General features: G+C 38.2%; 1 protein-coding gene across 7 annotated transcripts in view; it reads right to left on the bottom strand.

Annotated features, from left to right (window-relative positions):
- The window catches only part of LTBP1 (latent transforming growth factor beta binding protein 1), a 178,860-nt gene that overhangs the window by 75,022 nt on the left and 89,330 nt on the right, over positions 1-14,508 (bottom strand). For all 7 annotated transcript variants that reach the window (XM_042881769.1, XM_042881815.1, XM_042881787.1 and 4 more), the window contains 2 exons: positions 8,003-8,105; positions 3,199-3,270 (listed from right to left, as the gene is read on the bottom strand). In XM_042881769.1, the coding sequence (XP_042737703.1) occupies positions 3,199-3,270; positions 8,003-8,105 (175 nt within the window). The remainder of the gene's footprint in view (positions 1-3,198; positions 3,271-8,002; positions 8,106-14,508) is intronic.

The following is a 14,508-nucleotide window of genomic DNA, read 5'->3' as shown; positions in this document are numbered from 1 at the left end:
GGAAACACTAAGTATAATTCTAAACAGGGAACCAGAAAATAGGACCATATATGTATTTTGACAAAGAACTTTCAGCTCTGATAAACTCTGCATCGTCTTCAGTGACAGCCTAAGGGCGTCTAGGCGTGTACATGTAATAAATCATTCAATTGAAAAGATAATTACTGAGGGGAAAAAAGCTTTCTTGATTGCAATTATACTGAACTGTTCAAATTAACATACCCACAGATGGCTCTTTGTTGTCCTACATACACATAAGAGAGAAGAATGATTCATTACTTTAGCTCACTCACTTGAAAGGAAAAAAATTCAGGATCTTGTTATTAATCACGCTTATACCACACAGGCTTTGTAAACTAAGGAGGCTTTTGACTGCAAAACCAATGTAGAACAAACGGTTAATTAGGCTTTTAGGCTGGAGTTTTCAAAGGCAGTGAAAGTTGGATGACATCTAGGTGAAAACAGCACTCTCTTTAAGCTGCAGGCAAAGATTCAGAAATATATCCCCATTATTATTTGGTCTGCAGTGCTGGCCCTTTCTGAGCATGGGCACAGCATGCACACCCTTTCAGCAAAGAATAATCTAATTAAAATGTATACTTGCATACGAACATGCTGTGCCGCTCCTTTCCAATTTAATTATAACGGTTATTACAAAAAAATGAACACTCCCTCGCCAGCAGCTTTAACATTTTTCTCTTCACAGTTACTCCTGCTGCTTTGCTCAAGTTCTTGAGACAGAGAGCTATTTCTTCGTTAGCCCCGTTCTCTTTTAGAAAAGTGTGTCTGCTTCAGATAAACACAAAGCGGACATTTTTGCCATTGAGAAGCACATGTTAATGGCCATTTCAGGACTGAAATATACCCTGCAAGCAGCTCTTTCACAGATGAAGCTAGTTTTCCTGATGACTGCTCAAAGGTCAAAATCCTGACCCTCTGAGAGAAAAATGGTAATCTATTAATCCTGTCTTTGCTTCATGGGCATTCCTTCTCTCTAGTCCTTCCTTATTAGTACCGCATTTTCGGAGTATGTTGGTGAGTAAATTACTCAGAAGCCACCCAAGTCTCAATACTGCAAAGTGAGAAAGTTGTAGCAGTCACCACCTCTGCCCTTTCCAGAAAGTTAAGAAATTGTTCCCATCCTTAGTTAATCATCAGTCTCCTTCCTAGTGGGATTATCTGACTCCCACTCTCTGGTTAAACTGTTAAATTTCTGTGCATGTTACATGTCAAGTTTCCATGCATCGACTACAATTATATTCAGAGTCTATGGCTCTCTTTCTTCCAGGATAATGATAGCAGAAATAAAACAAACTCTTTAAAGCCTAACATTTCTTGCAATATTAGTTATTTAGTACAAAAATTTTTCAGGATAAAACTAGCAAAATCCAGTAGAACAATGCCTAGCCTCTCAGGTACTGCTCTATTGCCACACATTACCATGGCAAGACTGAATTCCTTCCTACCCAGAAACATATGTTCTCCTTCTCTGTCAGCCTGTCGCTGCTCTGGGAAACAACTTCCTGGAAACATTTTTCTTCCTGGCAAACTACTTCTAGCAACTTTCACAGGAATCAGACCATTTTCTGTCTGTAGCCCCTGATTTGGGATCTTGGTTTCCATCTAGTAATGTTTGTCAACAACTAGGTAGGAGAATCTTAAAAAGAACTGAATGCCCTATTCTACTTTAAATGTCTGCTGGGTTGCTGCTGTCTAGGAATGCCATGTGTACACTGTCAGGTTTGGGCTCAACTACTGAAGATATCCTAAGTTCCTGTCTCGCCTGGACCATGTTCAGAGGGATGTATGATGGTACAGGTGCACAATGTTACCTTTCAGACACTTCATAGCCCCTCTTCTACATATTCTGAAAAAATGTATAGCTAATATACAGACTGAGACAGTTTTGAAATGGCTGAAATATATTCAGCACCTGTTCATTTGACATAAGAAAAGGTGGTCCTTGGATGCCTTATATTCACCTCCACTGTTTCACTTTGCAGTCATCCTCAGTATGATGCCACCAAAATCTCCCCAACCCTTTTGTTAACTAGAAGAATGTTATAATCTCTGCAGATCAGGGAAGAAACTCTAGAGATGCAATTTGCAGCTCTCCTCCGTTTAGTTTCTCAGTATTTTGATCCAACCCAATTTTCTCTCACAATCCTCCAAGTGCCCCTAATTCTGCACACTGGTAAACCACTAGGTAGGGAGCTGAGCAGCAGGTAGGCTAACAAGCCTGACAGAGCAATTTTCAGATAGCAGCTCACCTCTCTCAATGCAATGAAAGCAGCAACAAATAATCATGTGTTTAGTGATACACAAACCATATTGTTTCGTTTTCTAAAAATAATTTATTTTTAGCAGGCTGAAATACTACTTCTTCATCCACATTTTAAGAGAGCTTTCAGTTAAATTAACTTTACCTCCAAAGTGCCTGCATGTATCCTTTAACACCAGTTACTCCATTTTATCTTTCCACCTCCACAGCTACTTGTTGGGTGACTTTTCATGGTTGCAGTGGCAACAATGACTAATAAATTGGGTCACAGGTCAGCATCAGCCACAGCAGAACTCATGTTTCCCTTTCTATCTCTCTCGAGAGCAACACCACAGGACATGCTCTCAGAGCACAAGAAATTAAACATTTTCCTATACGCTCACTTAATAGTTTGGCTTTTTATATTCACTTGCCAGTGACATTATCTGGCTACAATATCATCTGCATCTCACCTCTGAAGTCCAAAATAATCTTTCTCTATATGCTCTATAGCATGATGGTTATAGAAAATATTCTCTGTTGTGAATTCCATCTGACTTAACTGAGCAAGTCTAAAAGCTCACGGTTTAGCAAAACAATTGAAAGAATATGCATTTCTAATGAAAACTGAAAAACAAAGCAAGCAAATCCTTATGAAGTCATTTCATACACCAAAGAAAATGAAAATATGCACAGAAGTTCTAAAACTTTTTTTTTTTATTCTGGAGCAAAGAACACTCTATAATGTTGTCAGTATTTGGAAAGAGTTAAATGTGTGTGTGTATATATATACACACATGGATAGATCAATCCCAACACTTTTTCCCAAATACAAATAAATAGACCAGATTCAATCATCTAAGTCATAAATATCGTTGAATCTATCACAAAAAAACAGTGCTTAAAATAAACACAGTCAGCAGTGGACAGTGTCGTACCTTGACAAAACGTAGCATTGATCCTCTTGTAGCCTTGTGGGCATTCTGTCATAGGACTGTATCCATGGTAAGCTGAACAAAAAAATTTACATCAGTTAAGTACTGATGAACTGTAGGCTTATTTAGAGAATCTGATAACTAAGTTATTATATAACTCTAACTCTATGCAGAAATTCAAATACAGGTAGACTTAATTCAATCTTTTTGCATATTTACTGCTAACAATTTCCATTATCCACTCAAATTCGCTCTCAGTTAAAAAGATGACATCTTTGAAATCATCCTCACTGAACTCAAATATTCTAATAATTAGTTCTACAAACCTGCAACAAATACCATGTTGAGAAAAAATAAGGTTGAAGATTTACCCTGGAAAGTCAATGCTTTTAAAAGTGAAAATAGCTTTGGAAAGCAAAAATGCATATGTGTGATGTGAAACAAATTATAGTGCACCCTTTGTTTCACCACAGTGAATTTAAATTCTTTGAAATGCATAGGAAACAGAAGCAACAAAACGTCTGAAGCAAGACAAAAAGAAAAAGGGGACACGTCTCTGATTTACCTAAAAATTTTTCTGAGTTTTAGAAGACTGTGTGACTTATTGGCTGATCAGTGGAAACTGCCAAGAGTGTAACAGCACCGCAAAATACAAAGTTCAATTTTGACAAAATAGAAAGTGTTCTGTTAAATAGATTTTTTCTGTTTATTGTTTCTTTCCTCCACTTAAGGTTGCCTTTGAGACTACAGAAAACTGCTTATTGATTCTTCAATTGTTCCAGCAAATAAAAATGAGACCAGTAACTTCTTTGCATGTTATAAGCTAAGCTCTTGACAAAACCCAGTACTTCAGCAAACACACAGATCTAATATTTGGCACCGTGATCACGAAAGTGATTTCAGTAAAGAGTCAATAGTTTTTGATAATTTGAATGCTACAACAGGATACATTCAACATTTGGTCAGAATTTAAAAGTTAAGCTGGCCAAAAAAAAAAAAAAAAAAAAAAAAGCATTACACTACATCCTTAGTGTACACAAACTGTCAAATTAGAACAAAGTGAGATAGCGATTTCACTTGGCATTATTTCACATGTGATGTCTGAACTGCACATAACTGCACATTTATCCCTACAGTTTAGTTCAGAACTGGAAATCAATTCATTACAAGGGGAAACAACAAAAAATACATTTTTAAACTTGTTTTAAAGTTTTTCCTATGCTCTGGAAGAATTTAAGTGATGATCTTAAGAAAGTTTTTGGAGTAAGGTAATTTTAAATTGCTGTGATTATTTCAAATAATTGCTTAATTAGAACATAACGACATTTTCGATGTGATGAGGGACATGGCTTAGTGAGAACTATTGGTGATAGTTTGACTGGATGGTTGGACTAGATGATTTTGTATGCATTTTCCAACCTTGGTGTTTCTGTGATTCGGTGACACTTTCAGAATGGCTTGAAGCTTTGAAGTAGTTAAACACTAAAATTGTGAGGGGTACAGTGAGGTCTAAAAACATCAGTGAAACACTAACCATTAATGCTGTCAGAGTTAGATTCATTTTTGCACTGATTATGTCCTAATTTATCCGTGCTTCCCATTATAGAGCTCATTCAGTTAATATTAAAACGAAAACACCTAGTTTTTGTGGACATAATCTGTAGTACCCTGTAGATCTAACACAGTACAAGCAGAGCTCTTCCAGTTGCACATGGAGACCAGCCCATAATCTGTGCCAGGCCTTTTCCAGTGCCACAATGCGTTTTCCCTTCCACGGTGACTCAGCTGCTCTAGAAAGTTTAATGGTGGAGTGAGGTCAGAGACTTCAATCTCTCCATCCCTACTCATCCTGCTCCCACACTGAACAGGAAACAGTGGCTTATTGGCAGCCTTCTTCTTCCTTGTACTAAGAGCAGCAACATAAGCAGGTCATAGTAGTGTATGAAGCTTGTGAAGTGATGGCTAGTCATCCATGTGGTAACTGGATGGAGTCCTACATTACTTACACTTTACTCACTCAGACAATCTGTTTATAATTACTAACTGTTACCAAGAAGCCTGAACAATCATAATATTTCCCATGTAACACAGAAATGAAGTTTGTTTTAAAGGTCTTCTTCTGTAGAAGTTCGCAGAAATAGAGATCTCCAAAAATTCTTCCTTTATTTTAATGTAACACTGAATAATCTACAGACTTAGAGATGCAGGAATTGTCTCAGGCCAAGGCACTCAGCTTTGCAACAGGACTGGTCCCTGACTGAGCAGTGGATATTTAAAGGATATATACAGGATACTTGGGCCTGGATCCAGATTTTAAAGTTCTAGTTGTGTGCCTAAGTTCAAATTGGACATCCATAAAACCCTGAGATGCTGTAAGATCACTTAAACTCCTGCAACACTCCAAATTTGATCGCTTAAGTTCTTAGAAATCTGAAAACTTACCATTTACACCCATGCAGATTTTTAAAAGTTATTGCATGATTGAACAGCATCGTGCTTAAATAATTTATAAATAAGATATATAATGATAAATTGCAGATACTTTGATCAAAGCTTCCTGATCAGTTCAGTCAGTGAATGTTCTTAAAGCAACCAACTCCCCAGCCATACTCGTGATATAATGTAATTGGAGATGACACTGTATTTTAATCTGTGGAAAACAGTATACACACATTTCCTCCTCCCTAAGAAGGGCAGAAAGATAATGTACAGTGAGAGCTCCTACCTATAAAGATGCGAAGCACATCCCACTTAATTTCAAACCCTTACTTTCCAGGAATACCTTAACCACAAGAACAGAGTTATTCTAAGTAATAACATACCCTGTTTCCTCTTGAAATTACAGTTACAACTCAAAAAAACAATTCCAAATTAATTGAGTCAGAAGGCAGGGATAAGCACAACTCACACTATTAGTAATTAACAATACCAGGAAAGAGACTGAATTCCCATTCCTGTTCCAAGAAATGTTTCTTCATTTTATGGATTAAGGCATCTCCTCATAGGTATAAAATGTAGACTTGAAACTCTTCTGGCAGATGAAGGAACTCTCAATTGCCTCATCTTGAGAAAATGCGTTAGCCACTAAGGTTTTATATGAAAAGGACAATGATCCTCTCATTAGTATTTACAAAAAATTACTCAATGCATTGATAAAGGCTGGTGGAGGTTTTAGGGCTGTACATCCCAGTTGCGTTTAGCCATTTCTCTGTACCCTCTAGGAGGAATCTAGGAGACCGAGATTTCAAAGGTGGTTTGCCCCAGTGTTTCCCCATTGGCTTTAACAGCATACAGAGCATGTTGGTATTATGTAGCTTCCTGAACAGCATACTGCCCAGAGTGGATTTCAGGATGGGAAAGTTTGTTTCTTACTGAAGCTATGAAGAATCAGACACGGACTTCCCTTGGAATTAAGCACCGAAAATTTATATTAGTTCTTAGAATCACAGAATGGTTTGAGTTGGAGGGATCTTAGAGATCATCTAGTTCCAACCCTGCTGCCATGGGCAATTTTCCAGAGGCAAATCTGAATCTACTAGGCAATACATTCTGCGCATCCACATACTTCTAATGAACAAAACTTTTAGCTGTAATTAAATTGCTACACATTTTGAGAAAGCTATAAAATTGGGACACATTTCACAATTCATAGTGATGTTACACTAATACAAAAGGAATGTCCCTGTGAGCAATTTACTAACAGGGACATTCAGAAATTTACCCCAAGTATGCTCTCTTTTGGAAGCAAAGCAGAAGGTAAACATACTCCAAAACATAAAATTTTCATGTTTCATAAAGTCGTGCAGGCTCTTCTGTGGAAGGAGAAGCCAGAGAAGTGGAAGTCAAAGTAAATTTTCTTCTGGGGTTATATTTATTACATTAGACTTGTGGACAATAGTACCTTTTCAAAATATCAAACACTGAACATGCTTCATGTATCACAATATGTGAAGGAGTACTTCTATAGGAAGTAGCCACCTGTAGGAGTAACAGTGGCCTTGGAGACCTAGATAATGACTGCAGCTTCTTGCACCACTTTTGGGCCTGTTAACAGGGATCTAACTCCGTTCGCAACTTCACCATTTTATTCTTTCATTGAGTGATAAATATAATAAATGACAGAAGTACTGCTGGTTTTGTGCAATAACCGCATAATTCATAAAAGTTTAAGAGGATAGCTGCACTTATCATCTGGAATTTCTTTCTCATTATAACATCATGTCAAATCATAACAAACCAGTGAGGAAAGTCTTTGTCACAGTTAAATTGTCAAGGAAGATACTCCAAAACAGAGCAAAAAACCATGTATAACTGATAATTTAGAGCCTAGAAAAATTTGGCTCCAAACTTGAAAGTTCATCCGCAGTCTCAGGAGGTCATTGCATTCACTCCAACCAGTAACTGGCGCCTCTATAATTTAAAATTTCTGTGCAGACTTTTAAAAAAAAATAAATAAATCCAGCTGGAAGAGGCAAGATGACTCAATGCCATTACCCTTCTTGAGAAAAATGCAACAGTGCATCATTGCCTAAGAGGAAGAAGAGGAAGCAAGAAAAAAAGAAAAAAACCACAACCACACTAGCACTGTTGGCTGTGTTGAGTGCCTGCGTACTGTAACTGCTGGCATGCAAGAGAATTCCAGTTTCTGCAACCTGCCCCTAATCAAAGCATGGTGTGTTCTCTCTACTACGTTCTTTTTCTTTTCCTCCCACCAAAAAAAAAAAAAAAAAAAAAAGAAAAGAGCAACTACTACTTGAGAAAAGAAGTTACAAACTTGTCCAGAGAATAACAACAAAGAAACACTTACATGGCTTCTTGGGACACTTCTGGCATTTGTTAAAACCCCAGGAAGTACCCACTGTTCCACAGCAGTCTTCTTGCTTTGAAAGACCAGGAAGTGCTTTGCCACACTGGAAAAGTTGGGTAAAGAATATTCAGGTTAGTGCTGTTGCATGATACTCACCTGTAGGATCATGTTTCTCTTTCAATCATCTTGGGTCAGCTTCTTGTAACTGAGGCACCAACAGATGACTAGAGCTCTTAGCCAAGTTTAAACAATGCCCATGAATGGCTCTCTGCCCAGGAATGAGCAGGTTTGGTTATATTATTACCCTCTTCTGCTTCAAACTCAAAAGGAAGATAAAAGAGAAGAAAATAGATAGTATATTATTCTTCGTCACAAAACCGTCCTCCTCTGCTTTTTCGAAAGCCATGTACATTATTTTAAATAAATTACTCGCTTAAAAAAGTATTATTTTAAAGAGTATAACTGATTTCTATATTGTTATTTCCTATGTTAATAAGGCTCGACTTTCTGTCAACTTATGTTTAATGTTTGTGACTGTTACTGAAAATTGCCAAATTATTACATAAGATTCTGCTATTCAGATAATGAAGAATTAAGGAATACTTGACTCTTGTCAAAGTTAGTGAGATGCATTACTCAAAATGCTTCGTGCAAATATTTAAACTGATCTTGCAATCATTTCTAAGCCAATCACTTCCTGTATTTTTTTTCCTGATTAAGAAACAAAGTTAAAATGTATTTCTCTATGAGAGATAAAGACATTAAGAAGTATATCTACACTTGTCAACTAGGTTCAAAATCAAAGCACTCAAAGCGTGAGAGAAGTGCATAACAGGTGCACTTTAAAAGCAAATAACTGATATAAATAGGCATTGCAGGAAATAATTCAAATGCGTTGAAGTGTGAATTTGCACTAGAGTGAATGAACCTTCCCTGATCTAACTTTTCTTCCTGACTAAATATAAAAACCTCTGAACCAAATGACCACTGGTGTTTATTTTTCAGCTTAAGATAGCTGTCTTGTCCTCCAGCACAGGCTGCATGGCCTTGTGGTTGCATTCACTTCTACTGATAACCCTGTCACTCTGTAGTGGAGATGCATGCTGAACACACAGGAACTGACAGCTTCTTCTCAGCTTCCTAAAGTTCTTCTAGTATGCAAATGCTCATAGGTCACTGATGTTCCTGAAGTACAAAGTTACTCTATAAGGCTTCACAGTTTGAATACCAGCAGGACAGTAGGCCACCATACAGTACAGAGCTCTAACATATCAGTGGGTTCCCTCTTCCTATGGGGAGGACTGGCAAGGTACCATTCCAAGCATCCTCTCAGCCCCTTTCTCACACATTCCCTAGGAATATTGTGGAATATCTCAGCAACAAAGTGAAAGCAGCATAATTTAAGCATCAAATAACTCATGTTTGAGCAGCCAGGAGCATCCTCTGCCCAAGCCTCCTATATGAGATGGAGTTTTAGTACCAGAGCAACTTCAGCAAAGTTACTGTGTGCCTCTGCCCATCATACCTATATAATAGGTGGTAGCACCATTTGTGCCTTGAGCCACATTTGGAGATGATACATGCACAGCAGAAAGAACAGAGCACCTGGACAGGTTAGAAGATACTCTGTAGAAGCCTGCTTTCATGTGACCATCTGCAGATGGTCTTGTCCCAAATTTTCCCATGCTCCTAGGGAAAAACAATTGTATCCTGGATTGTATTTGGCAATGTTAAAGCAGTAACATATCTATGCTTTTCAGACGTAGGCCCAGGCATGTACTATCTGAGCACATCTTTTGGGCTATCTTGCTCTCTGCTACTTGAGAACTGGCAGGATTAGTACATCACTGACCATTCCTGATCTTTCAGTTACACTCCGATCTGATTTCGGAAGCAACTCTCAGTCAGGCACAAAGGCAGGCAAGGTGCGAGAAGAGGGAATTCTGCACACCTCCAGTCTGCTGCAGCACCTCAGCTCTTCTCAAAATAGGATCTAGCTGAGGATTACTAATAATGTCTCCTCCAATTAAAAAAACTAAACTAAAAAAAAAAAAAGTATAGAATTCACATTACGCCTTTACACAACACTGCTCTTTTCAAGTTACATGCGAAGTGAGGGTGCTCTCAGAAGACTGTTCTACTTTATTTACATCTGTTAAACTCCTTTCCAAGAGCAGGTACTGCTTCTCCCCAGTAGGAACCTCTTAGACTCAAGTCATACTCTGTGGCAGTTTGTGAGAGCCTGCTCCAGCAATTTCTACTCAACTCTCCCTCCCTGCTTTGTGCCTCAGTTTTACAACTCTTCTCCCTCTGAAAAGAAGTGGGAGGAATTGAGGCTGATGCTGCACCTCCCCTTACGATCTCAGAAACTGAGACTTTGGGCAGCCAGGCAGATAACGTAACACCCTGTGCTCCTCACAAGGTCACAGGCTTCAAGGACACATTCCAGCAGTATGCACATGAAGAGGCAAGACTACACTGACATGACAGCCAACACGCCATCATTAACTAGTACTTTCTTCTCCCCCCTAAAATAGAAAAGGTGTAATCTAGCAATAGTAAATGAAAGGCAAAATAAAGGTTAAAAATTAGAAAGGAAAAAAGGAAAGGAGGAGGAATATGGACTGAAGCCTATTTTGAGTTTAGGTGTGGTGCTATAGCATTTGCACTCTACTGAAAATCATGATCTCCGTGGTCATAACTTTTTCAAATTTCCATAAAAAACCATGAGCAAAAATAAGGATGCCAAAGTCTGAGTCATCTGGCAACTGTGGTTTGTAGTCCTGTCAGTAAAAACTGGCAATGTTTAAAGGTGCTGCTCCCACTGCCTCTATGGTGAATTAAAGCTTGAAGAATCGATAATAATTTGGTTAGCGTCCAGATCATTGTAGAAACTGGCCAGCGAGGAAAAGCCAACTGCCACATGGGGCTCCTTGTAGTATGAGGCCTATGTAATTTTGGAGCTATGTATCAGAAAAAATGATTGCTCTGTAAAGTACTAAGCCAAGCAGAAACAGCGCATTCTTCTACGGCTAATAAACCCTAATTTCTCTGGTAACTCTAACAGCACTTCAGACACTCTCAATACTCATGGCACCGCACAAGCTGTTTCCGAGCCAGTAACAATTTCTTACGATGTTCCTCCCTTTCTCAGGCCCTAAGCATTACTGAATTGAAGCTCTGTTTCTAGAGGTCTCAAGAACTTTTAGGTAATTTCTCTCCTCGTCAAAAATCTTATCCACTTCCTACCACTGAGAAGAACTCATTAGTTCTTCAGAAAGTCTATTCCAGTCTCTGAGTCACAAGTGACTGGAAAAGTCACTTGGGGGAATCCATGCCTATTTTTAGTTTGTCTCACTATTCAATACAACTCCAACACATAAGCACAGGACTAAAATAAGTGATGAAGCTAAACACGTGCACATAGCTTGTATTATGCATGAAGGTGATGCCATTTTCTATGCTTAGGTTTACAACTTTCTATCCATCATCCATACATATTTTAAACTAATCCAGCCTTATTCCTGAGGGCTTCTGGAAAACTCCTCACAGAGAGAGAACAGATTTTCATGAATGATACATCTGTCACAAGGTTATGGTTTTGACATGATTCCTATTGGCTCAGAAGGTAAAAAAGACATGAAGGATTGGTATAAAAGAGCTTAAACTGTGCTGAAAGGGGCTCAGCAGTAGCAGCACTATGAAGCACACATGGTACTGCTATAAAACAAAGTTCTTCCAGGGTAAAGCACTCACAGACACTGAAAGTATTGTTTCGAGTCCACATATTTTCTCCATGCGTGCCTGGGCTTCTATGCCAATATTTTATATAACCGGAGGAAGTACCAAATATTCCCGCTGTTCGACTGGAATTCTGGCTGACCTTGTGCTGGTGCACAAAGGCAACCCCAAGCCACATCACCACTTTGTTCCCTTGTCCAGCGTCTGTCCCACCTCCACGATGCTAACAGTACTTGAGTTGTGCACCACTACTAATATCTTTTCCAATGCTTGGGAAAAGGAAGGATTACATCCTCGAAATCCCCCCACTAAGGCAGTAGGAGGAATGTATTCAGCTCCTGTTGAAGTGCAGTAGGGAGCCCAGTCCAGCAATTAGTGTCAGGACAGTCGCAAAGGGCTCTGATAAAGGACCAGAAGGTTTCCTGAGACTCTCACTCCTGCGTGACCCATCTACAAATCCCTGTCACGAGCTATTAGTTAAAACCACAATACAGGCATAAATAAAGGAGTGTCACATGATTAACTATGATTGAAATCGATAGGTGCTTTGCCCGAGTTAATAGCTAATGACTCTGGGATTCAGCTCCAAAGACCGCATTTCACATACCACAATAGCAAAAGAGAATGGATACACTGTTTAACTTTCTGTAAACTATTCAACAGGCACAGACCTTGGATTGTTACTTCTTTCTCCCTTTTTTTTTTTTTCCTATAGGTATTACAAAAAGAGTAGGAAACCCCAAACTCAATAAACCCTATTACTGAAACAATTAACAAACACACTTAATTAGCGTACTGACCATAAGCTGAGTGACAGGTTGATACAAATGAAGAGCATTATCCGCTGTAGCACTGGCACACTAGCAGCCATTGTCTCAAAAGCAGAGGAGAGAACTTAAATGCTTCCAGACTTTCTAAAAGAACTGGTAAAGAATTTGCTTTGGCTTAACTAGAACATTCTTCTTAGGCAAGCAAAAATCACCCAGCTTTCTTTTATTCGAGTAATTAGAACAATGTTTGGTGTTTCTGGTATCTGATACATCTTTTAATCTCCTGATACTTCGGGGTATTGATTTTGCAAAAAATCCATTGTGAATGAAGCATCAATCCTGCAAATGAATCCACACTGATTCCTGACAGTCTATTTGTTTAAAAACTTCAGAAGCCAAACCATGAGCTTCAAGGAATTCCAGACAGTTATTTTATTTTATGAGATGGTATTTTTAAGACTATTCTAAAGAAAAAAAAGTACTTTAGAAGTGCTTTAGGAGAAAAAGCACCAAAATGCAGCAGAAAATTTTACTTCCATCATTTTTTTCTTGCCTTAAGAATACAAATACAGAAGTTTATTTCATACAGTTGTCAAAAAATAAAAAAATAAAAAAATAAAAAAAACCTCTGAAATTTACCTGCAAAGCAAACATTTTATTAAATCTGAAGTTCACGAGGGGCATTCTTATGGCTGAGTGAATAACTTCAGTTGGCATATTACTACTGTCATCACCTCCAGACTACATGTGCTATGAACATACTGCATACAGTAGGGACAGATAAGATTAGGTCACTCACTAAAAACAATCAACATACTTTGCTACTCAGCAGTGATCTAAGTTCTGCTCCTAAAAAGTGTGTGCGTGCTCTCTAAGTTCAGTACACGGTCACTGTGTGTCCTCATGTCAACCAAGTTAAGTAAACGCCTGATGATTTGCAGTCAGAATTTATGGTGATACAGCACTGATACAGCACTGACAGTTCCTAAGTTTTTCTGGCTGTCACCTATCACTTGTGTGATTTTGTATTTTACCAACTCCAACAGCAGAGAGGAGGGGGGTTGCTCAAATCAAGATAAATGTTTCCTGTAAGAGGCATTACTGAAAAAGAAACAATTTTCATTAAAATGTATCCCACAAAAATGCTGATCAACTGACTTCTGCTTATCAAACATATTTGTTGCTGTTCAGAACAAAGCAGCCCTTGAAACATATCTGAATGCATATGTATAACTATCAAAAGATGCTTCTCTTGTCTGCTATAAATGATACATTTTGGTTTTCTTTAATAGGATATTTCAGTGTTTTATCATAATATACTAAGCCTTGCCTCATAATACCAGAACAACTCTAATTCAGCTTCCCTACTCAATGGGGTCATAATAAGTGCAGATCTTTTCTACAACACTTTTCACGGCATTTTGCAAGGCACCACAAAGCATCATTCATTAAACCACTGACAAACAAGGGGTAGAACATGTCACCTGAAAACTGTGGTATGCAGTTGATCTGAATTTAATACAATCCCCAAAAAGAGGGTCAGAAGAGAGCATTATTAACTGAAATGATTCCTGTGACCATTTCAGAGAGTGGACCATACATTCTCTGCAACTGCGTCAGTACGACTGAGAGACAGGAAAGAGGAATGAACAAATATAGGCAGAGCTGGTTTCCTAGTCAGTGTCTCGTCTGGACATTTTGGAATATTGCTTCCATCCAGGCAAGGATATTAAAATCAGTCTTTCTTCAGAATTAAAAAGAAAATAATTATTTTGTTTTGAAGTTATACCAGAAGTCTCCTTAAGTAAAACAGATATTTAAGAAAAACAGCCATAAAGAGTCTCGCCTTAGAGAAATCTGGAATCAGCTTCTACAATTCCTAGCTGTTTTGCAAAAAACACCCTCCTCTTCATAGTTATGCAAAAGAGAGACTAAAACAAATCTGAGAAGACAAACGAATGAACAAACAAAAAAAAAACCAGCCAAAATACTGAA

Source organism: Lagopus leucura, unplaced genomic scaffold (assembly GCF_019238085.1).
Source record: "Lagopus leucura isolate 7727_CA_CO unplaced genomic scaffold, USGS_WTPT01 Super-Scaffold_73, whole genome shotgun sequence".
Classification (NCBI taxonomy): domain Eukaryota; kingdom Metazoa; phylum Chordata; class Aves; order Galliformes; family Phasianidae; genus Lagopus; species Lagopus leucura.
Note: the sequence above shows the minus strand (reverse complement) of the source record. Positions and strands in the feature narration are given on the sequence as shown.